The following is a 22,552-nucleotide window of genomic DNA, read 5'->3' on the forward strand; positions in this document are numbered from 1 at the left end:
CAGGTATCCCCCTGCCCCACTCTCTCATATCAAGAAGAGCAGAGTGACTCTTAATCACTGGAGACAGCTCTAGACTCCCTTCAACCCAGAGGTGGCCTTGAGAGGAACTTCATTACAAACCTTACTAAAATGAACAATCCTTAGCTTCCCCCCCATATATTTACCTTCCCACAGTTTACTGCCCCTAAGAAACTCAAATCCCTTTTCTTTTGTCTTTTCATGTCTCCACATTTTTCACTTTTTGTTAAAGTGGTATATAAACCTCCAGGTATGACCTTTTCTTTGGAGGTACTACTTCATTTCTGGAAGACTTCCAATATTCATATAAATTAATATTTTTTCCCAGTAATCAGTCTTGTATCAGCTTATTTTTCAGGGTCTCAGCCACTAAACCTAAGAGGGTAGACTCTAAGGAAAAGAATCCCCCCCATAAATATCCCATGTTCAAAAGTTTTGCTTATGTCTTAGCATGGTACATGCTTAACAAATGTTGGTAGTTTCTTCATGCCCAAGAAATATAAAACACATTAAAACATTACCCTTGATTTATTATTTGGCTAATGCTGCTTTTTCCTAAAGGTGGCTTATAAGCTCAACAGCCTAAGAAGCAAATTATTATTATTTTTTCACAGCATTATTCATATTTAACATTTAGTGGTAGCTTAGTGTGTGCTGACCCACCAGTGTAAGCTAAGCCCTATCACTATCCCTATTTTATAGATGGGGGAACCAAGACTCAGAGATGTGAAATTACTTCCTTAAGGTTACATGACCTGCATAGCTAATTATTATGTTATATTACCGCCCACCCCCGCCCCCCCGCCGTGATGTAGATGAAGACATATAATACAAGAGAAGATTGGAAAAGATATGAAGGAAAGGAATCCATAGAAACAGTCTCTTGTGTTTTGTTTTGTTAATCTTCACCTGTGGAATATTTTCCATTGATTTTTAGAGAGAGTGGAAAAGAGGAGGAGAGACAGAGAGAAACATCGATGTGAGAGAGACACATCAATTGATTTCCAAGGCCTGGGATCGAACCTGCAACCAACCAAGGTATGTATCCTTGACCAGAATTGAACCCTGGGGGGAACCCAGGACCCTTAGGTCCACAGGCCAAAGCTAGGGCAGAATCTGTCTCTTGTTGAACAATGCCTTGCATTTGGCTAGTATTTACATATTTGCCAAATGAATGGTTTACATGAAATAAAATTAAATGAACAGCCATGAAAGCCATTCTGCTTCTTGGACACAGCTCTTTAACCATTTCAATATTATCAGAAAGGGCCAATAATTCAGTCCACTCAGAACTTTTTAAATATTGATTTCCCATTCATTTCCCTTTAAGGCATCTTCTATCTGATAATGACATGAAATATGTGTCACATTATGTTTTAAATTTTTCTCTTCCTTCCTATGTATAATCTAAATGGTAGACCAGCTGGCTGAGCAGATTAAAATCCTCTCCTGCTCCAGTTTTAATGCATTTCTGTGGCTTTGTTCTATAAGCTAGAGAATGAACTGTTTATAGAATAGCAGTGAAATCTCTTGGAACAAAACATGATCACTTTTTGAAACTATTCTGCCCTGAAGCACACTTACAAGCAAGTTCCACATTGTTCCTGTCAAATTCTCATGCCTGGCCAAATGGTTCAGGATCCTTAGATTAAGGACTTCCATTAGCAAGCAGTTAAGTAAAGTCTCCTCTGTGTCTGACACTGTAATTAAGACAGACTAGGCTGGACCTGGGACTACATTTCTAGGTCAGAATTTAGTGTGATTGCCTGAGGAACCTCTACAAATGTTAACAGAGGACCCCAAATTTTCTTCTAGGTCTCTGGAAAGCAATTTTAAACAAGACAGGCTTTGCTTATTGCTTAGGTCAGATCCCCCTTAGACCACAATTGGGCAGATTACATTCAACTAGGAAGTAGCGCCGTTTTAGAGAGCTGAGATAGAAAGACCACCTCAGGAGTAACATAGTCACTCCAGAATGTCCCCAGAGTGGGGAAAAGATGGTTATGTGGGAAGTATCACTCTTAGAACTGGGCTACTAAGTGTCTTCCCTGGGCCTCACTCTAGCCTTCATCTGGCCAAACTCCTCTTTACACAGTGAGGAGTCATAAAGCCAAGGAGTGCATCTGCCCGAAGGTCAACCCCTTATACCCCAACCATCTTTGCCAACAGATCCTGATTGGGCTTTTCCCTTGGGTATGTTTTCCCCCAAACAGCCATTTTCATATAAATACACCTGGGCCTGAGAAAGGGCCAAGGAGTGTCTATAGGGTAGGCAGGGACGGGATAGACAATGGAGGTATCCTTGTGCATGCTCACATAGCCCCTAATGTGGAGGTTCGAGCCATCTATGGGAAGAAAAGCAAGGGTAAGACACAGGCTTGAATCCTCCATTTGTACTTTAGCCTTGGGCTCTGCAAATGGCAGGAACAGGCCTGTATGGGGAAAAGGAAGTGAGTTGATTTGCAAATTAATTAAATTGATTTTGTTAATGCAGCATAACCTACTAGCTCTGTGGTGGAGAGGTTCCTGCAAACCCACCTCTCAAGCAAGTGGTGCACAAACAGAAGGCCAGTTCATTTGCAATGAGAACCAAGCTGCCAGGCTTGGGATGTTCATGCCAGGTGATCAAATATTTGTTCCCCAAAAGAAATTCTACATGGAAAGCCAGACTGTAATCAGATGTGATCTTGTTAAATATGGGGTCAGAGGAAGGGGAGTAAAAGAGCAAGGTCCATGCTTCAGACTGATATCCTCAGATGCCCATCTCCAGGTTTGGGGATGCACCTGCTAAGTGGACCTAGTGCTTACAATGCCAGCTTATCAGTAGCTTCTCTTAAGAATAATGCTAGACACTCACTGACAATTTTTCAATCTTTGGATCTTCCGTAGACCACCTCCATTTGGTTTATGAATCATAATTCTATCGTCACATATATTAATTTCAATGAGTAGTCAAACATTTCTTTTCCTTTTAGATAAAATTTAAATGCACTCTAGGCTTTATTTTCCTTCTTCAGAATTCATGTCTTTTAAAGTAAAAATCTCAGTTGATGCTATATTGGACTAGATATCAGTAACAAGCCTGGAAGAAAGTCTAGGGGTCCATAGAAGACTGACAACTTCATTAATTTTTTGAGAGTTATTTCCATCCTTAGCAGGGACCTGGAACAGGGAAACTGAAATGTAGACATTTTCAGTTCTTATTAAAATTACTTACCAGCATTTTAAAAAACATTCTTGGCTTATGATCTGGAGTAACTTGCATTGGTTATGGTAAATGATGTTTTTCTATATCCTGGGCTTGAAAGCAAAAATGTAGCAGGCATGGTCTTCAAGCTTCCCGTCATCCCTTCCCTGCCAATTCTCCATCCATTATTATCTTTTCTATGTCTCTAACCACAAAGAAACAAAGGAAGAGGCATTTTGGAGTGGTTCTCATCCTCATAGACAGGAATAAAAATAGTCTGGCAAATAATATATGTCATGTGATGTCTCCTCACACATCCCCATCTCAAAGTTTTAAAATGTGTTCTGTTGTGTCTTTAAAAAAATCAGAGAAGATTAAATAAAAATCCAGAAAAGATCAGCGTGTGTGTGTGTGTGTGTGTGTGTGTGTGTGCATGCACGCACATGCACGTGTGTGCACATGCATGTACACGTTTTGATTCTCTTTGTGCTTGGTACTTCTGTGGATGTGTGTAAGTGCATGCACACCTGTGTGTGGGTGCATGGGCTTTGATTCCCTTTGTGCTTGGCACTTCCAGGGATGTGTGACAGAGGTTAGATGGTAATTGCAGACACATGCTTGACTTTTCTCAACTAGTGACAAGAAAAGGAGGAGTAGGAGGACACGGTCAAAAGGGACCTGATGGTAAGACATGGGGTGAGTGATTTCAAGTTCTGTGAGCCAAATAATATGTTTCTGAGTGAATTCAATATTTAGGCTGTTTAAATGCACTCAGCACATTTATAAACAGAACAGAAACCCCCACTGTGACTCCTGATGCGGTGTCCACATCCACACGTGGGGAAATTTTATAGCACACATCTAAAGCTCTCAGAAAACTCTTTCTAGACAGTTTCATGTTCCAGATTGCCTCTTGCCTTTATTTATATTTGAAGCATAGTAACCTCCATCTTGGGTAAAAACTTCTGTTTGAAATTTTAACCCTGCTATTCTGGCTTCTGTAAACGCTTGCTTGCTTAAATAATAGGGAAAAATAAGACTACTCCCATTCCAGAGAGGCCATCAACTATGCCCAAGACAGAGTTGTCAGTGCTGGCACCAGGCCAGGCCTTGAGATGTGGTCTTATGGCCCCTTCCCAGCACACAGGACTTTTTCTCAGAAGGTCCGGAAGTCTTGTTCCAAATTTGGAAAACAAAGAGCTGAAAAATGTATAAATAAGGAAGACTTCCACCATATTGGGCCCCAGAATTTGAGAAGCAATATTTCCTCTGGGCCCGCTAGCACTAGTGAAATGAAAAGGACTCCAAATAAATTTGGCTTATTGATTAAGGTGTCTTCTGATTTACAATATGACATATTGTTCTCTCTTCTTGCTACCTCTAGTCCTACTTAGGACTCTTAGGCCATTGTGGGTCTCACATTTTGCTGCCCAGTGAGGTTGGGCAGAAGCCGGAGGGAATCAGTCTATAAATGTGCTGCCAGAAGAGGGCTGGTCATGGAGACATGGACCACAAGACCTGGCAGATTCTGATCATCAGCCTAATACAGTCAAGAGAACATGTGGCCGATGAAAATGTCCCAACAGCTGCAGGATACGGAGCCCAGAAAACAGCAAGAAGCATTTTCAGAAAATATAATCATGCTTCTAGGCTCACCTATGAATGACATTTGCATTCAAATTAATGAAAACACAGAATATGAATTGTTAACAAAGTTTGATATAAATATATTGCAGGATAGTACAGAAGGCAAGAGAGCTAAAATCCTCATGTACTTTAATGTCTAATATTGATGAATAATAGCAGCGTATGCATAGTATTTAGACATAGGGACCCAGCTCGAGAATAAGGATCTAAATAAGTAGAAAGCAGTTGCCTCTGGAGAGTAGAACGGTGTGCAGGAGAGAACTATAGCTTTAGTGACAACCTTACTAGTCCCATTCAATTTCTGAAATCACATGCATGTATTAGTCCAACAAAAGAACATTTTAAGACATTGAACTTGGTCCAATTTCATAATACTGTGCATGGGGAACTCAGTATTACTAACTTCTCAGTCCCTGTGTAAAGGCAAAGGATCGCAGCATCGCCCATCTTGCACACTCTGCAATTCAGAGCCCTGTATCGTGTGCAAGCCAAAAGCACTGTAACTGGGGCAGCGAATTCCTCTGGGCTAAAGTGACTGTGAAGCTCTGTTTTCAACATTTCTGGGTTTCAGCGCACACAGACCTCACATACAGGAGATGTTACTGAGTATTGTTGAAGGCAGAATTATTGGATAACATTGAAACAATTTGCAATACGAGACAAGCACTTGCAATAAGAAGCTTCGTTTTTAAGGGAATGTACTCCTTCAATTGCAACCAATGACCATAAATTTGCATTCTAAATGAAGAGGAAAACAAAGAGGTGAGACATTAAACAGCCCTTGGTTTGAAAAGATGGGTAATAGGCCCTTGGGAGTTCATATAATTCCACTTTTGAATTCAGTTGCACTTCTTCATTGTTTATGTGCACATACCTGGCTTCACAGACATAAGAAAAGATTTTTATTTCTCTCTGCTTATCCTTTAGTTGTACACCAGATGCCTTACCTGAAACTTGAACACTAGGGAGAGGCTGCTCCGAACAAAAGTACCAATAGCTCAGAGCCAGAGAGTTCCCTGGAGACAAAGACTTTTTTTTTTTTTTTGGACAAAGACATTTAAATCCCTCTTGAAAAAGAATTGCAGAATGTGGCAGAGGGTCAGGAACGCACCAGCACCCCACCCCCAGCCCAGAGAAACCAGATTCCTTATCATCCCTGGGAGAGAGATGCCAAGAGCACTAACTTCAACCCGGAAAACGATGCTAATTCTAAAACCTACAGTCTCCGGGCGAGGTTGGAAACTTACGCCTGCCGAGAGCACTACCAAGCACTGGCGCTGAGAGCTCCGCTGACCTGCGTGCCAGGCGCTCCCTTTGCTGGCTCTGCAGCACCTGAGGCCCAACTCAAGGCTCCTTGCCTTTCGGTCCAACTCCAGGCTCCTCCAGACCAGGCAGTCAATGGGGAAAGAAGATTCCATTTGGTGGCTCCTGCGTCAATGCTGCCCATGGAACTGTTCAAAATATCCAAGAACTATTGCAGACCCAGAGTGGCAGTGAGTGGGGTGAACACGCGCTTGCACTCATCCTAATGGACTAGAAATCAGAGGGTCTGTATTCAGTTATCAGCTCTACTAGTTTCCATCTCATAACGTTGGTCTAGTTATCAACTAGTAAATGTCGGCTACATCGCAAGAGCTCTATAATTGTTTGTTAATGAATGTTTAAATCACTTAAGCTTTTGGGAGCCTCTATGGCTCTCTATTAAACATAAGGAGGTTGGTATGATTGATAATAATGATGCTTACAATATTTACTGAGCACTTACTACATGCTGGGCACTGTTGTGAATGAACAAAATCTCTTGGTTGTCACAAAACCCACATTATCTCCTTTTAACATGCAAGGAAATCAATGCACAGAGTGGTTAAGTAACTGACCCAAAGTTACTCGTCAAGTAAGAGGCAGAGCCAGGGTTCAAAACTCCCAAGCTTTTGTGTTGACCCACTTTGTTTTGTCAACTTCTGGCTGGTACTATCACTTTTCCCACTTTGTTAACTGTTATTATCCAGGGGAAGATAGTCAATCTCTTATTCCAATGATCTGTTTTACTTCTCATAGATCGGTCCTCCATGTGTCCATCAATACTTGAGCCCCAATCATCATTGAAAAGCCTGTATTTATCATTCAAATATGAGAAACCAGGAATTGTACACCTACCTTGGGGAGGAATAGCAAGCTGGACGGCCAAACCACCAACCCAGACATGCTGCAAGCCACCTGAAGGAGACCTAACGCCATCCAGGACGAGGCGGACACTCAGCAGTGTGCTGCTCGGTCGGCTCTGAGAGCGAAAGCCCTGATACGCGATTTCCCTGAGTGGCCTCACAGGCCCTGGGCTGATGCAGAGGAGCCTCCGTCACGTGGGAGGAAAAGCACAGGACTTGGATCCTGATGGCTGAGTGTAGGTCTTCCCGGCTGCACAACCGTAGGCAGGTTTGTTTCCCTCCCCAGCCTGTCTCACTTCTGTAACATGGGGATGTGTCACGTACCCCACGGCTTGTCATGAGGACTGAATGGGAAGACCTGGGGAAAAACAACCCTGAAGACCTGGCACTCAGCGTGTGTGTCCGCACCCGCAGCATCAACGTCTCTCAAGAGTTTGATGGAAAGACCAATTCTCAGGCCCCACCCAGACCTGCTGAGTTAGAACCTGCATTTCCCCAGCGTCCCCAGGGTAGTGGTCTGCATGTTCAAGTCCGAGAAGCCCTGCTCGGAGGCTCGGAACAAATGCAACCTGTTGTCATTGGGGTTCTGTTTTTCTTTCCTATGGTGCCAAAGGCCTAGAACAGTGATGGCGAACCTTTTGAGCTCGGCGTGTCAGCATTTTGAAAAACCCTAACTTAACTCTGGTGCCGTGTCACATATAGAAATTTTTTGATATTTGCAACCATAGTAAAACAAAGACTTATATTTTTGATATTTATTTTATATATTTAAATGCCATTTAACAAAGAAAAATCAACCAAAAAAATGAGTTCGTGTGTCATAGGTTCGCCATCACTGGCTAGAACATGGAACGTGGAACATGGGCTGGGCCTCCTCAGAGGCTTCCACATCCTCCTGCCCGGGGTCCCGGTGGTGCGCCAGGTGTGGCCGAGCAGGTTATTCCTGAAGAGGAGCTCCCTTTGCTCAGGAAAGGCCCACTTGAGAGAGGCATTGCCAGCTAAAATCCTTGGCCATTTTTGTGGTAGGAGAACCGATAACATGCAAACCCACATACACGAAACTGTCCCGGCCTTGGGAAGGACTGGTAAATATGAGACTGAACGTAAGCAGCCACCAAGGTAGAGTTGAAGTAGATTTTAATCTTTCCTGCTCAGGGCCCCTGAGGACCGAAACTCAGAGTGGGAGGGCTCCTCTCAGAAACAGATCCCTTATTAGCTCCCTGCTGTGTGTGAGAGACATAGTAGGTGCTTCAAGCATAGCTGTTAAACTGGGCCGAATACTCCATCAGTTCCGAACTGTTAAAAGATTTTTAATACAACTGAGAACCTCTTAGAACACAAGGGGTTGGGCAGATAGCATGGAAGGACCCTTTCCATTTGGCAAGTGATAGGTTCAGGACATGCTTCCCCCAAAATACGGTACATTGAATACTTTAAGCTGAAGGAGTTTGAGAAAACAGCGAAAGAGGACCTGTTCCCCACTCCCCGCCCCCCAGTGGCTCTTCTCGTCTGAACAGGTTCTGGAACTCCCACGTGAAAGGTGCCTCCTGCACCCGCAGGAAAGGAGTGTGCTTATCTCTGAAGACAGGGACACCCTGAGAGGAGCCTGAGCAAGCAGGCCTTTCTGATTCCCCAGGTGGCCACACTCCTGGACTCGGACCTGCTCCTTTCTACACAACTGTCCGCTCTTCACCACAAACATGCTCAGGGTTAACTGCTTCTTCGGGTCTTCATTTCCTTAAGGCTCCCCAGTCACATAACACTTATGCTCAATACATGTGTATGCTTTTCTCTTGGCGATCTGTCTTTGTCAGTTTCATTTTCCGCCCCTAAAAGGGTGGAGGAAAACTTTTTCCTCCCTTACATGAGCTTAACTCATTTTCCGTGCACAGACACACATGTACATTCCTTCTTATCATTTTCTCCACCTTCCGTTCTCCTGGTCAAAAATTAATTAATAACCTGTCAAAGTGTTAATGGAAATGAAATGACTCCATATGTAAATAATTATTTACACCCCCCCCCCAATTATTTGGATTTCAAACGTGTTTTAAATAGATGTCTTACATTTGGTTTGTTTAAGAAACAGTCTGTTCCAGAAAGTCTATGACTAACGAATGAAAAACTAAACCACATTGAAGCGGTATTCGTGCACAGACGTAAGTAATTGTGCATTGTTCTAAAACTTCAAAGGTCAGCGATCCGCGCTGAGTGGAAGTGGGTCAGGGGAGGGAAGATCTGCCAGGGGAGAACGTCTCACTTGGAGACTATCCCGGATGGGTTTCCATGCTCCTCAGAAGTAGGCTATTCTAAGCGTTCTGTTTGTTTTTGCTCCTGCCACAAAGAGAAAGGATGCCATCGTCTTGGAAAGGCCAAAAGCACCCTCTCTTTGGGAAGTGAGCTGCCAAGCACCAACTGCCTGGTACAAAGCATAGACAGTTGCCCGGGAGCACCCGGCCATCTACATCCTCCGGGGCCCAGGAACACGGGAGCTGAAGGACAGCTGTGTGTGCTGGGCTGCAACTGCATTTGCATACAAAGGTTCGGTATGAGTTGGGTTTACTCCACCTCAGAGGTGGGATTATATAAAGCACCCCGACAATAGTGGACAGTCTGTCAGAAGGTGGCTGTACATTTGTATCCACCTATATACATTTTGTTCTAACGTCTACGTTCTCCCACGATTCAAGCATGCCTGGCCATGGAGTGAGTCCCCAAGGTCTTTTAAAAGAGACCAAGGGGCTCATCCTAAGGGAGCAAGTAGAGGCCACCAGGGCAAATGCAGCCTCCTGGGAGGTGTTTCTAATAAAGTCAAGTCCAACGTTCAAATCATCCCCTGATCCAAGAGGCATGAACTCAAACAAGGCCAACTCCTTGGCAGAGGAGGCCGCCAAAACCAGCTGCCTCCGTGGAGGACAAGCCCTGGCCTGGTTAGAGCCAGCAGCGCTGGTGGTGGTGGCGCAGACGGAGCCATCCACACAGGCCCGCGGAGGCTGCCAGCACACAGACGCTGCCAGCCAGTCACAGCAGCACCTTCAGCAGCTGCTGTGGCATCCTCGCGGGTATCGGTGGGGGGTCACTTGATGACCAGAGAGACCTTCCCAAGGAGCCACAAAAGCGAAAAGGAGAATGCAACTGTCACATCTCAACTAAGGGAGACCGCTGTGCCCACTTGACATACCCTTAGGAACCCTTGACATACCCTGAGAAGTATTTGAGGTAGAATTTGAGAGGGTGGGATTGATGGTAGTGGTGGTGGGGGGAGGGGGTCAGTTCTGCACAGCTGGTTATAGCAGAGGTAAAGAAGTATAATTTTGCCATTGTATTAATTAACTCTAGCTTTCCTCCCCCCACCCCAAGCCTAGTGGGATATGGGAAGGAAAGGATAGAATGGAAAAGTCTAAATGTGTGGAAGCATAATATAAATCAGATTCAGCCACCCACGATGCTTATAGAAGGCCCAGACGGGCACTTTATAACAAGACGCCACTTTTTGTTGGTGGCATTTACTACTTAAACCTATAAATTTATGTATACATTTTTTGTGGTTGGGTTCTATTTTTTGGGGGGAGGGGGAGGGAAAGGCAAGGGTGTGCTCCCAGGAGGGAGAGCGCCCTGTTTTATTTTTAATTCTCTTTCTCCTCCAGACATCATGGCACAGCTTACCTCAGGGATAATGTTATCTGTCAATTACACCTCAGTTCAAATCAATAAATAAGTAAATAAAATGTTAAAAAATTTAAATAGAAATAAAATGGATATTACCAAAAAAATATAGTACTATATAGTATTATCATGTGAAAGGAAAAAAAATCAAACATTCAACGACCTTGGCTGTTGCCCAAACCTCTGCAGCTGCTGAGGAGCCGCCTGGGTGCCCCAAGCACAGGGGCCGCCGTTCTCCAACTGCATTTTCCTTTGAACTTTTCCCAACAGAATATTCTCAGTCTCGTTCGCTTCTTCATTAACGGATAGCAGTACATTGTTCAAGGTCCATAGTTATGTGACATGAGGATGATAACATCTCTCGGAAATATAGGAATCAAGTGAGATAAAGAGGCTATACTGAATGTGCTCATCATTTCCTTCCCTTCCACGTCCCCTTCTTAAAGAATCTATCCAGCCCTGGCCTATGGGACTCAGCTGGTTGGGCATCATCCTGTGCACTAAAAGGTTGCTGGTTCGATTCCCATTCAGGGTGCATGTCCAGGTTATAGACTCGATCCTGGCAGGTGGTGTGTGGGAGGCAGCTGATCTGTTATGCTCTCACATTGATATTTCTCTCTCTCTCCCTCTCCCTCTCCCTTCCTATCTCTCTAAAAATCAATAAAATATATATTTTTAAAAAGAATCTATCCACCACTACCCCAGTCTACCCCTACAAACCCCCCAGCCCTCTTACCTGCAACAACTGAATAAATCACAGGTGGACAGCTGAGCCAGGCTGCACCAGTCAGAATCTCCTTCATAGGAACTGGAAATTTGAGAGACTAAGTCCTGTGGCCTGGAGGACCCAGTTGGAAGTTGATGGAGACTTGGGGTCTAAGACTACATTTTGGGGGAGCCATGATGGGTGCAAGCAAGTGAGTGAACAGAGAAGCTGGTCTACGGAAGGGCGAGTGAAGCGGCCTTGCAGAGAGAAGCAGGCAAGACACCGTGCAGTACCCAAATGAGGACGTACAAAGGTTCTTGCTGAGGGCTGGTATTCATCAGAATTCCTTTGGCTAAGGGGCAGGATCCGAATTAAATCTGGCTAAAGCCAAATGGAAATACATTAGCCCACTTAACTGCTAAATCCCTGGAGGGAGGCGGAGCATATCTGGCTTGGAAATCTGTCCTATCCCTGCTTCCCTTGTGCTAGCTTCATGCTCAGGCAGGCGATCAGCATGGTGGTAAGATGGCAGCCCCGGGCTTACTCCCACCAGCTTAATGACTCCCACAGAGAGTCCATCGCTGCTTATAGTTTCAGCCAAACTCCCAGGGATGGTTCTGATTGGCTGGTTTGGATCTGATGCTTACCCCTAAACCAACCACCCTTGCCAAGGGCACGCAATGTTTTCTTTGCTCAGGACCGGGTCACGTGCTCTCTGGAGCGAGGGAGTGTCAGCTTCACCTGATTCATAGAGATTGAGAGCTGTGGCCAGATTATTTGCCAAAAGAAAATCAGGGGCTGCTGACACCAGAAGAATGAGGAAGGCCTTCTGGGAGGACTTTAAGAGATACTCCCAGCTCTTCTCATCATGAACATCTGAGACTGAAAAATAAGAAGTAAACCTCCCGTAGAATGAAAAACCTCTTTTATTTTAAAATGGTCAGAGTGACGAAAAAACTTTCACTAGTAGGTGTATGCTATAGACAGCCACTCTCACCCACGGCACAAATATTTATCAAACCCCTGCCACAAAGAGACAGGTACCTGTGGATGCGTCAGTCCCTGTCCTGAGGCTCAGCCTCCCCACCCACAAGTTCCTTGCCAGTTTCCTGAGTCATCCCAGGCCCCACCCAATGTGATTTGCTTTTCCCACCGTCTCCATGAGTCTCGTGGGACAAAAGGCAGGCTCTTGGAGCTGAGGTAAGAGGTGTTTCCCAGAGACAGGAGTGCCTCTCCTGTAAGCAAAGCGAGCGGAAGAGCTGCCTCCAGCGTGGAAGGGCGGTAATGATTCACTTTGCAGGTCCTGGGGCACTTGAAATGAGATTCTTCCTTATAAAAAAATGGATTCATATGTCACTTTTACCTTTTTCCATTTCTCTATTTAAATACATACACACACTTATCAGCCTTTTAGATCCAAATAGCTCCAATGTCTCTTCTTGCTTGAAACCTCCCCTTTTCTACCTCCAGTCTCTTTCTCATTCCCCTGAGAGCAGGACTTAGCACCCCTTCCCTGTACTTTCACAGCACAATGCCAATGCCACAGTTACCGTGCTTTTCATACTGTGTGACGGCTAATGGTGTCTGTGTGGCTAGAGCACCAGATGGTGGACACCTCCAAAAGGTCAGGAATGATGCCACGCACTAGCACATAGATCACCCTCCACCAATGCTTAAGTGAGTGAGTGAAAATGAGCAGACTACTACAGAGCTCTGCGGTTGAATATGGGAAAGATCATCTAAATTGGAGTGTTTCCTTGGAGGCAAAGGGACCCTCCATGAAGGAACTGAGAGCCTTTTTCTTCTGGACATAATCTTGAGTAGCTTCTCTACTGTGGATGATTCCAGAGGCTGCTCTTGAGAGCCTAGAACAGGGGTGGGCAACCCTTGGCACGTGTGCCAACATGGCATGCCAGTAACTTTTGCTGGCACACGAAACCCTCTCTTACAATCTTCCACTTATAATTTTTTTCTTAATATCAACTTTTTTATTTTTCAGATAAATTCAGTGTAGATGCATCTTAGATAAATAAATAATTTTACATAACATGTATACATTAAAAATAAATGTATTTTTCATCATCATATACTGTGTTTTTGTCGCTCGAATGAATTTTATTATTTCTTCAAGGTTCTTCACATATGTACACCTTAAGAGATATCAAGTAGGCGTAACATGTTCTCAAAAAATTAGGGTTGGCACGCAGAAGAATTTTGAGTCAGAGATTTTGCTGGTTTTGGCACACACTCACAAAAAGGTTGCCCACCCCTGGCCTAGAATATCCACACTAAAAACACACACATCGTTTTTCAGTAGTTGTATAGGATGACAAGGACTTACAATTCACTTCAGGGGAAAATTACAGCAGCCTAATTACTGTCATAATGCATTCAGTGTTTGGATATATTATGAGACGTTCATTAAGTTATTTATAACCAATCTGCAATTTAAGTTAGATCCTTACACAGTGGTGCTGTATAAAATTCAGCAGTGTAAGTATCAACAGTGACTAATAGCTGTAGCTGACTCTCCGGGTCTGGAATCCTCTACCAGACAATAGGCCATTTGAATTTCTGGTTGCTATTGGAAGTCATTTAGAGGTGCTTTAAACGTGCTTAGAGAGAGAAGAAGAATAGCAATATTCCAAATAATACCAATTTAAAAAATTCACGGTGGCAGAGTGAGAAGAACTCAAATCTGTTTTAGTACACCATTGTGCCACAGTCCCTGGTAAATAAGAGGGAGTGTTCCTATTTACCCACCTTTCACTTAATAAATATTGATTGAGCATCTATTGTGTGCTAGCAACTATCTTCCAGGTGAAGATGGTGGTTGAATATGTAAGTAACTTACCCTGAGCATAATGGACTGAAACTCATTACAAGAAGTAAGAATTTCCAACTCCTTATTACTTGTTCAAAATAATTTCTTCCCAGGGGCCATTCTTAAAATTCTTATGTTCATGCAGCACCATCCACTTTAGAGTTTTCACATAAACATCTCATATAGGCAGGACCATTATGGACCCAATTTTGCAACCAGGAAAGTGAAGCGAAGGATCCAAGATAACACCAATGGCGAGTTACTGAGCCAGGACCCGGACCAAGTTTCCTGGCTCCGAGTCTGGTTCTTTTTCCAGTGATTCGCATTTAAACAGGAGGTCAGACTAGTGCAGCTAAAAATGGCTTGGGAACTCAACTCTGGCAAAGACATGTTATCAAGAGTCTTTCTAAAATATGACCTCATTTTATATTTGTGTGGGGCCATAAAGAAATGGAAGGATTGAGACTATGATTTTTGGCACCCATCCCTTCCTCCAATTATATGTCTTAAGTCCTAACAAAGCGTCCCCATTCACAGAACACGGCCAAGCAAAGATGAAGTTGTATACCGAACATTGTTGGTAAGTTGGAGGTCTCCCAGCCTGTGCTCTACAAGCTCTAAACAACCACTCATCAGAAATGCACTAGATTTTGAATCTTTGGATGCTTCTTAAGAGCTCAACTGGCTCTTTAGCCTCAGACACAAAAATCAATGACACATGTCCCTGAAGAAATAAAAGCCAAAACACTCTTAGCTCTGCCAAGTGAGGATTTTGCTGAAGTGTTCCTCGGAGTGAGGTTGATTTTTAGCATTCTTACATGAGCTTTTAAGCCCTGGTGCAATATAAACACATGGAACTTAGTGACTGGTGACCGGAGATCCCTTCATCTCTATCCCTCGACCCGTTCTTCATTCTGTATTTCGATTAAATGACCTCTAACAGATCCTACCAGTTTACAAGGCCTAGTATGTGTAAATGTCACTTACCAGAGCCATTAACTTGTCAGTGCCCTTTTGGTGGGTCAATATCTGAGTTGATGGTTTCTCAAAAGTTACAAAGAGTTGTAAAGAAAGGAAAAAAATTTCCAAGGGTAAGTGATGTAATGCTAAGGACTGAATTGTCTTTTCCTCAAATTCATATATGGAAGCCCTAGTCCCCAGGGTGTTTGGAAATGGGGCAGTTGGGAGGTAGTTAGGTTTAGATGGGGTCAGGAGGGAGGGGGCCCTCAGGATGTGATTAGTGTCCTTAAGGAGAGACACCAAGAAACTTGATTCCTCCCTCCATCTCTCTCTCCACCTGCCTGCGCTTTAAGAAGGCCATGTGAGGACACAGTGAGAACACTGTTGTCTGCAAAGCAAGGATACAGCCCTTACCAGGCACTGAGCCTGCTGACACCTTGATCTTGGACTTCCAGTCTCCAGAACAGTGAGAAATAAATTCCTATTATTTACGCCATCAACTCTTAAATTTTGTATGGCAGCCACACTAAAGAAGATATGTAATATAGTGGAAAGGGATATAATTTAGCACCAGAAAGCCTGGCTCACCTCTTTTCCTTGCTTAACCTCTCTGTCCTCCATTCCTTCTCTGTAGAATGGGGAAATATGAATAACTTCCCTCACTCCCAATCTCACAAAGCTGTTGTGAGAATTCAGTGAGGAGGTTTATGGAAGTGCTTTGCAAACTGCTAAAGAATTGCCATTTTGCTTTTCTCTTGGAGATCTTTAGTTTAATGATTCAAACAGTGTAATGTTGGGAATCTGCCACTGAAGTGAAATCCAAAAATTGCATAGAAAAAATGAAAATGAAAAAAAAAGTAAGTTAAGAGCACTACAAAATGATTTTGTTTAAAAGTGCTGTAGGGTTGAACACACACATGCTAATTGTTTTAAGTGAATTTTTGTGGTTTGGTTGTTTTAAAAAAAATTGACTGCTTTCAAAATTTTGTCTGAGTTCCTCTGTTAGAACTCATAAAAAATTATTGTAATTCTATTTATCTATATTATATGATTATATATTTTATAGTATGCATATATTTCTATTTTATAATTCTATAGTATTTCCCATGATATTTGGGAACTAATTAAATTGGTATACAGAATATGACAAATAATTGGCAAAGTAGGGAAATAAAATAGTTTGGCCTAAAGTTAAAAATACCTATTTTCAGGCTTGAACTTATCCTATATTATCACAAATGGCACCTGGTGGCGGCATCTGGTGCTGCAGCCCAGCTCTTAATGGATTTTTTTTTTCTGACTTTTTTAAGTGTTTTATTTTGGAGAAGATTTAGATTTATAGGAAATTTGTGAAGCTAGTACACAGAGTTTCAACAAACCCCATATCCAGTTTACCGTTATGAACATCTGTCACAATAAATAAGCCAATATTGGTACCTTACCACTAAGTGACATCCATACTTTGTTCAGATTCCTTTAGTTTTTACCTAATTCTCGTTTTCAGTTCCAGGATACCACATCACATTTAGTCATCCTGTTTCTGTAAGCTCCTCTTGGCCGTGACTGTTTCTCAGACTTTGCTTGTTTTTGATGACCTTGACTATCTTGAGGAGCACTGATTAGGCATTTTGTAGAATGCCCTCAGTTGGGATTTGTTTGATGTTTTTCTCATGATTAGACTGGGGTTATGGAATGTCATATAGACATTTTAATTATTTGAATTTAGAAATATTCCAGTAGTGAGTCAGACAATTCTCTGACATAAGAAAAAATATTTTGGCCTGAAGCAGCATGGTCCACAGTGGACAGTTCACAATTGGAAAAGTACTACAAATACAAGAGAATCTTCCAGCAAAGTCTATTCTTCTCCTCATAGGTTTAACTAATCCCAGGATACCCTGGATTGCCACAGGTCTGTCCACTCGCTTCAGTCCTTTATTTCTGAAGACTTTCAACACAATCTTCTATACTAAGTTTCCTGTGGGAAAAAGACTTTCAATTTTTAAATGGAATTTAGTAAGAACACAGTATTCATTTTACATAAACTCCCTTATAAGCAACATGACTTAACTGCATTAGATATCTGAAACCTTCATACCATCTTGAACATAAGTGTGTGAGTAAGGACATGGGATTTATATGCTAAAGAGAACTCTTGTAACTGCTGCTGACAAGGATTCCTTTATCAGAAGAAGAGTCAAATTAATGGAGTCTCTCTGGTACCAAGCACCTGGGATGCTATTATAAAATGGAAGTGGCAGCTGCAGACCCAGAGCTAGGTCATTCTGGACAGAGTGATACAACGCAGGAGAACCAGTTTTAATTTGAGTTTAAGAAACTGGAGGAATTCTAAAATACTCCTCCCAAGAATAACTACCTTATTTTATTTTCCACAAAGATTACGCTGGTTAGTAAAAGAGAAAACAATTTTTCAAATATAGAAAAACATATAAACATTATCTAGTACATATCATATGTTCTGTCTGGGGTTTTTTTGGTTTGTTTGTTGTTTTGTTTTATAGTTGACGAAAATGCTTTAATATCTGTGAATATTCAGCTATTCAATTCTTTTATAGTCCCATGGTAGTCTTTATAATGATTCAGCTCTGTGCAGGTATAATAATAATAATAGCTTATCTGTGTTTTATATGTTTTAACCCACTTATTCCTATCTGTAAATTTCCTCTTCTATAGTGAGGAAATTGAGGTGTAGAGAAGTTAAATAACTTGCCTAAAAATGCACAGATAAAGTCAGAATTTGAGTTCAAAGCAAGAACTTTTTGGCGCCAAAGTCTCAGCTCCTACTGGGTTAAACTATCTTTATGTCAATAATCTATTTCAAAATGCCATCTGCGAGAATGCCCCTCAGTTGGGATTGTTTGATGTTTTTCTCACAGAAAGTTTAGTGTCCATCAAACATTACAAAGTAGACATGCAACTATTTCTCTTAAATTCATTTCATTAGCAAGCCTTTCTTCTCTTAAGCTTTGGGGCCTCACAATTAATTTCTATTCACATGACACATGTTTTATAATATTTGAAAACAAGGAAGAGGAGGATATATTACTACTATTGATTATTATTGTCAAGGTAAAAAAATCAAATTGTCTCATCCTAATTGATTTAAAGGCCAATAGTAAGATAAGGGAAGGCCAGCCATTCAGCAGTTCTGTCACCTGGAACCAGAGCAAGAGTGGCTTGATTCTATTCTCCATGTTATAAAATATAGTGTGTTAATAGAAAATCTGAGGTATAAGAAGACCAACAATTCAGGAGATGTTCAGCATTGAAAAGATAGTCTGTTGCTCATGGTTCCCAAAAGGAAGATACAGGACACGCCTCTGGGGACCACATTGGGAGGTACCATGGTTATTAGAAGAAAAGGGAAGAACTATGGGCAAGAGCCTTCACTGTAGTTTCCACAGGAAGGAACAGGTGAGCAGGGGAAACAGGCTCAGGACTGGCTCGTTTGAATAATTTCACAAGGCTCTGGGATATAGGGGCTGTGCCTGGTTATCACCTGGCCCCTGGCCCTGGGGTGGTTGACACAGGTGGAATGTGATAGTGTGATAAAGAAGGTGGCGGGGGTATGGGCTCTGGATTGGTTGGTTTGTATTTGAAAAGACTTGTGGGCAACTTATTGTCTCTAGGAATTGGCTAACCCTGGGAGTTGTAGTCCCTCCAGCGTCAGCAACGTCAGCAAGACCTTGAGATGTCAAAACATCAGAATACAGAAAATAAAAGACATAGTTAACACACTCCAGCTAGAGGAGTTATGGCCATTCTAACTTGGGAAAAGCATACAAATCTACCCATAAGTGAGGTAGACATATCCAAAGCTAATTTAGCTATAAAGAACTGAGATGGTCTTGATGCCCTGTAAGGGAACCCCACATAAGTAGAGGGGGAAAAAAACAAAAACAAAAACAAAAAGCAATGACAATTAGATCAAATGCAAATATCTGGGTCTAGATCATCTAAGGCAGTGGTTCTCAACCTTCTTAATGCCTTGACTCTTTAATACAATTCCTCATGTTGTGGTGACCCCCAACCATAAAATTATTTTTGTTGCTACTTCATAACTGTAATTTTGCTACTGTTATGAATCATAATGTAAATATCTGATATGCAGGATGTATTTTCATTGTTACAAATTGAACATAATTAAAGCATAGTGATTAATCACAAAAACAATATGTAATTATATATGTTTTCCGATGGTCTTAGGCGACCCCTGTGAAAGGGTCGTTCGACCCCCAAGGGGGTCTCGACCCATAGGTTGAGAACCGCTGATCTAAGGAGACTTTAAAAACTTGCCACAAGCTGGTGCTTCCCTCTTTACAGGAGAGAAAATCCCATTGCACAGAAAGTTTAGTGTCCGTCAAACATTACAGAGTAGATGTGCAACTTTTTCTCTTAAATTCATTTCATTAGCGAGCCACTCTCTGTAGTGTAGTGTATGTAGCATATACACAAGAGCAAACACATAGCAATGTTTTGCCTAAATATGAGCTCAGCCACAGACACCGCCCACCCCTCCTGCCAACACACTCCATAGCACACATTCTCATGGCTCTACGTTTAATGGGTCTAAGTTGACATGGCTTAATGGGCCTTTTTGTTTTTCTCCAAAGCATTGAAATACATTTAGACAAAGTAGAGCTAGACCTGCCTCTTTTGACCTCAGAGCTTCCTTAATACCAGAGGCAGTATTTTCAAGTCCAAGAGTGCTGTTTTCTTTGTAGTCATGGCAAAATCAAGGACCACATTATCTCAAGTTTCAGCAAACACTTTATCCTCCTCATTGATGTCTCAAAACCAAAGCCTGATCAAGTCCTTTGGCAAGAAATGTGGGTGTTCGACAAAAAGATGAAAGAAGTTGGACATAAGAATATAAGTTTCTGTTAACCGTATTTCTGAGTATTTTTCCTTGGTGAAGTCCCCAACCAAACTTGAATAAATTAGGCACAGTGTCGATAGAAGTAAAAGAAGTAATCTGTAAAGAATATTCCAGCAAAATAAGGATCCGTTGAACAGTCAGCTAAATCCTGTCAGAACAGGAGAAAAAAGAGAATGATTAAATGTAAGCATTGATTGTAGTTGAATCTTTTTTTCTCACTGAAAAGAAAACTTCAATTAAAGAATAGCTTACCGGTGCAGCCACACGGAAATGGTAGGCGCTATCAAAGAACGGAGCTACCGGGAGGCTCCAGATGTGCTGGTATCCCTAAATAATGAATGAAAGAGATCCATTTCATAACCACATTTTACACTTAATTGGGAAGAGTATAGGCTGAGAAAGCATTTCCTTGCCCACTGCAGGAGAGGTATCTGTGACAACAGCTTTTGATAAGGACTGTCAGAACTGCAGCTTCCGAAGGACACATGGAAGAGGCTGAGCAGAGCCCGGGACCAGGCTCAGCCTGCGAGGGGAGACCCTGGCACGGGGCTTAAGGCATCGCTCTCTTAGTTGGGAGCAGAGGTCACCACAGTCCTACACACACGCCTCCCGGAACAGGGGCGTGATGCTGAGGAGCCAAAAACATTACCTGTGTCATCTCCTGGGAGGCTTCTCCGTGGGTCTGCATCCCTTTGGCTTCCCTTTTCCTCTGGAAACATATATTTCCAAGGGTGAATCTGCACTGGAAGACTATCAGGGGCTCTGTCGTGCTTCAAAAGACAAAGGAAATAAGGGCAAATGGAAAAGCAGTTATCATCTCCTACCAGGCGACACTTTAATAAGAAGAGGGAGCAGTGCTCGCTTCGGCAGCACATAGACTAAAATTGGAACAATACAGAGCAGATTACTCCTAAGAAAAAAAAGAATAAGAAGAAGGAGGAGAAAGAGAAACATAATGGGAACATAACGTGGAAATCCATTCAAAGCTCAAAATAAGCATTTTATTACCCAAAGCTCACTGATGCCAGTGTGCTAGCTCACATCTCATTATTACAGAAGGAAACTCAATCTCAGGTGACTACTGCTTTGGACTGAATGTTTGTGTTCTCCCAAATCCAGATCCTGAAATCCTAACCTCCAGTGTGATGGTGTTAGGAGGTAGAGCCTTTGGTGATGAGGTCAGAGGGGGAGTGAAATTAGTGCCCTTATAAAAAAAGACCCCAGAGAGCACTCGCATTCCTTCTGCCATGTGAAGACACCGCGAGTCCACCATTAATAACCAGGCAGCAGACCCTCACTAGACACCGAATCTGCCGGGCCTTGATGTTGGACTGCCCAACCTTCAGGACAGAGAAAAACAAATGGTTATTGTTTAGGCCACCCAGTCTATGTTATTTTTGTCATAGTAGCCCAAACAGACTAAGACAACTACTGAAGTAGTATTTGACAGTCTCTGAAACCTAATCCCCTGATTTAAAAATTACACCAACATTAGAATTTCTTCTCTCCATAGATTTTAAAATAATTTTGAGCTATAGTCCTTCCCTTTTCACTGAAACTAATTTGCAACTATCTGAAGTTTCCAGGATTTCAGAGTCTGCAAAAGCCTGATCTGGGTAGATTTTGTTTGAAGCAGCAAGGCTAACAAACACAGGCAGGGGTGTGGGGGTGAGACCCACTGGAAATGAGCAGCCTTCAAACCTGTCGGAGTGGAAGAATGGTTCTTCCCTGGAGGCTGGCCCGTTAATCATCACCAAGACGATGAGATTCACCTGTGTTGGGAAACAATCTTTTTGCACAGACAACCTATAATCTCAGTTGAGTATCTGGGTTATTTTAAAATCACCCATATTAGAAAAATGGCCAATTTAGTGGCTCAAGATAGACTGCTGCCACTTCAGGGGATATACCATTTAAGCTCATTTCCCTCCATGAAGCTGGGAATGAATAAGGAAACGCCATATCGGGTTACTCGGGGAGTGCTGGAGAATAGTAGTGCATTTAACTCATAAGAATAGTACATTTAGCTTTTGCTCTGCCTTGAATTATCGTGGGTTCTGGGCCATGAAATATTAGCTGCTTGAAACAGACCTTTCCAAGGCAAGTGGTTGGGGTGAGCGTCATTAGCTCATTGTAGAAGCAGAGTTGATGAGAGGAGGCATATGAAGCCTGAGTGACCAGAGGAAGAGACAGACTTGGGGGTGGGGATGATGGAGGAGGAACAACAGAACTGGGGAAGCAGAGGGAGAGAGGGGAGGAGAGAGGAAGGGAAAGAGCGAGCAAAGGAAGGGGAGGAGAGAGGAAATGTGGAGGAAGGAGAAAAGGAGAAACTAAAGTCAAGAGATACAAATTGAAAACCATCTGTCTTCGTGGTAAGAGGTAGCTCATTGCGTACTTTCTGAGTGAAGTGGGTAAAAAGTCTTAAAGTACCATAATTAATTAAAATTGATAAGAATAGTTTTGTAATTTTGGAGGAAAG

General features: G+C 42.5%; 1 protein-coding gene across 1 annotated transcript in view; it reads right to left on the reverse strand.

Annotated features, from left to right (window-relative positions):
- Window positions 1-19,675: 19,675 nt before the first annotated feature.
- MYRFL (myelin regulatory factor-like) overlaps window positions 19,676-22,552 on the reverse strand; it is a 124,218-nt gene continuing 121,341 nt past the window's right edge. Inside the window, exons 23-25 of the mRNA XM_005856748.2 lie at window positions 20,723-20,843; window positions 20,326-20,400; window positions 19,676-20,221 (exon numbers count right to left, since the gene is read on the reverse strand). Of these exons, the coding sequence (XP_005856810.1) occupies window positions 20,135-20,221; window positions 20,326-20,400; window positions 20,723-20,843 (283 nt within the window). The 3' untranslated portion in view covers window positions 19,676-20,134. The remainder of the gene's footprint in view (window positions 20,222-20,325; window positions 20,401-20,722; window positions 20,844-22,552) is intronic.

This window comes from Myotis brandtii, unplaced genomic scaffold (assembly GCF_000412655.1).
Source record: "Myotis brandtii unplaced genomic scaffold, ASM41265v1 scaffold1044, whole genome shotgun sequence".
NCBI lineage: Eukaryota > Metazoa > Chordata > Mammalia > Chiroptera > Vespertilionidae > Myotis > Myotis brandtii.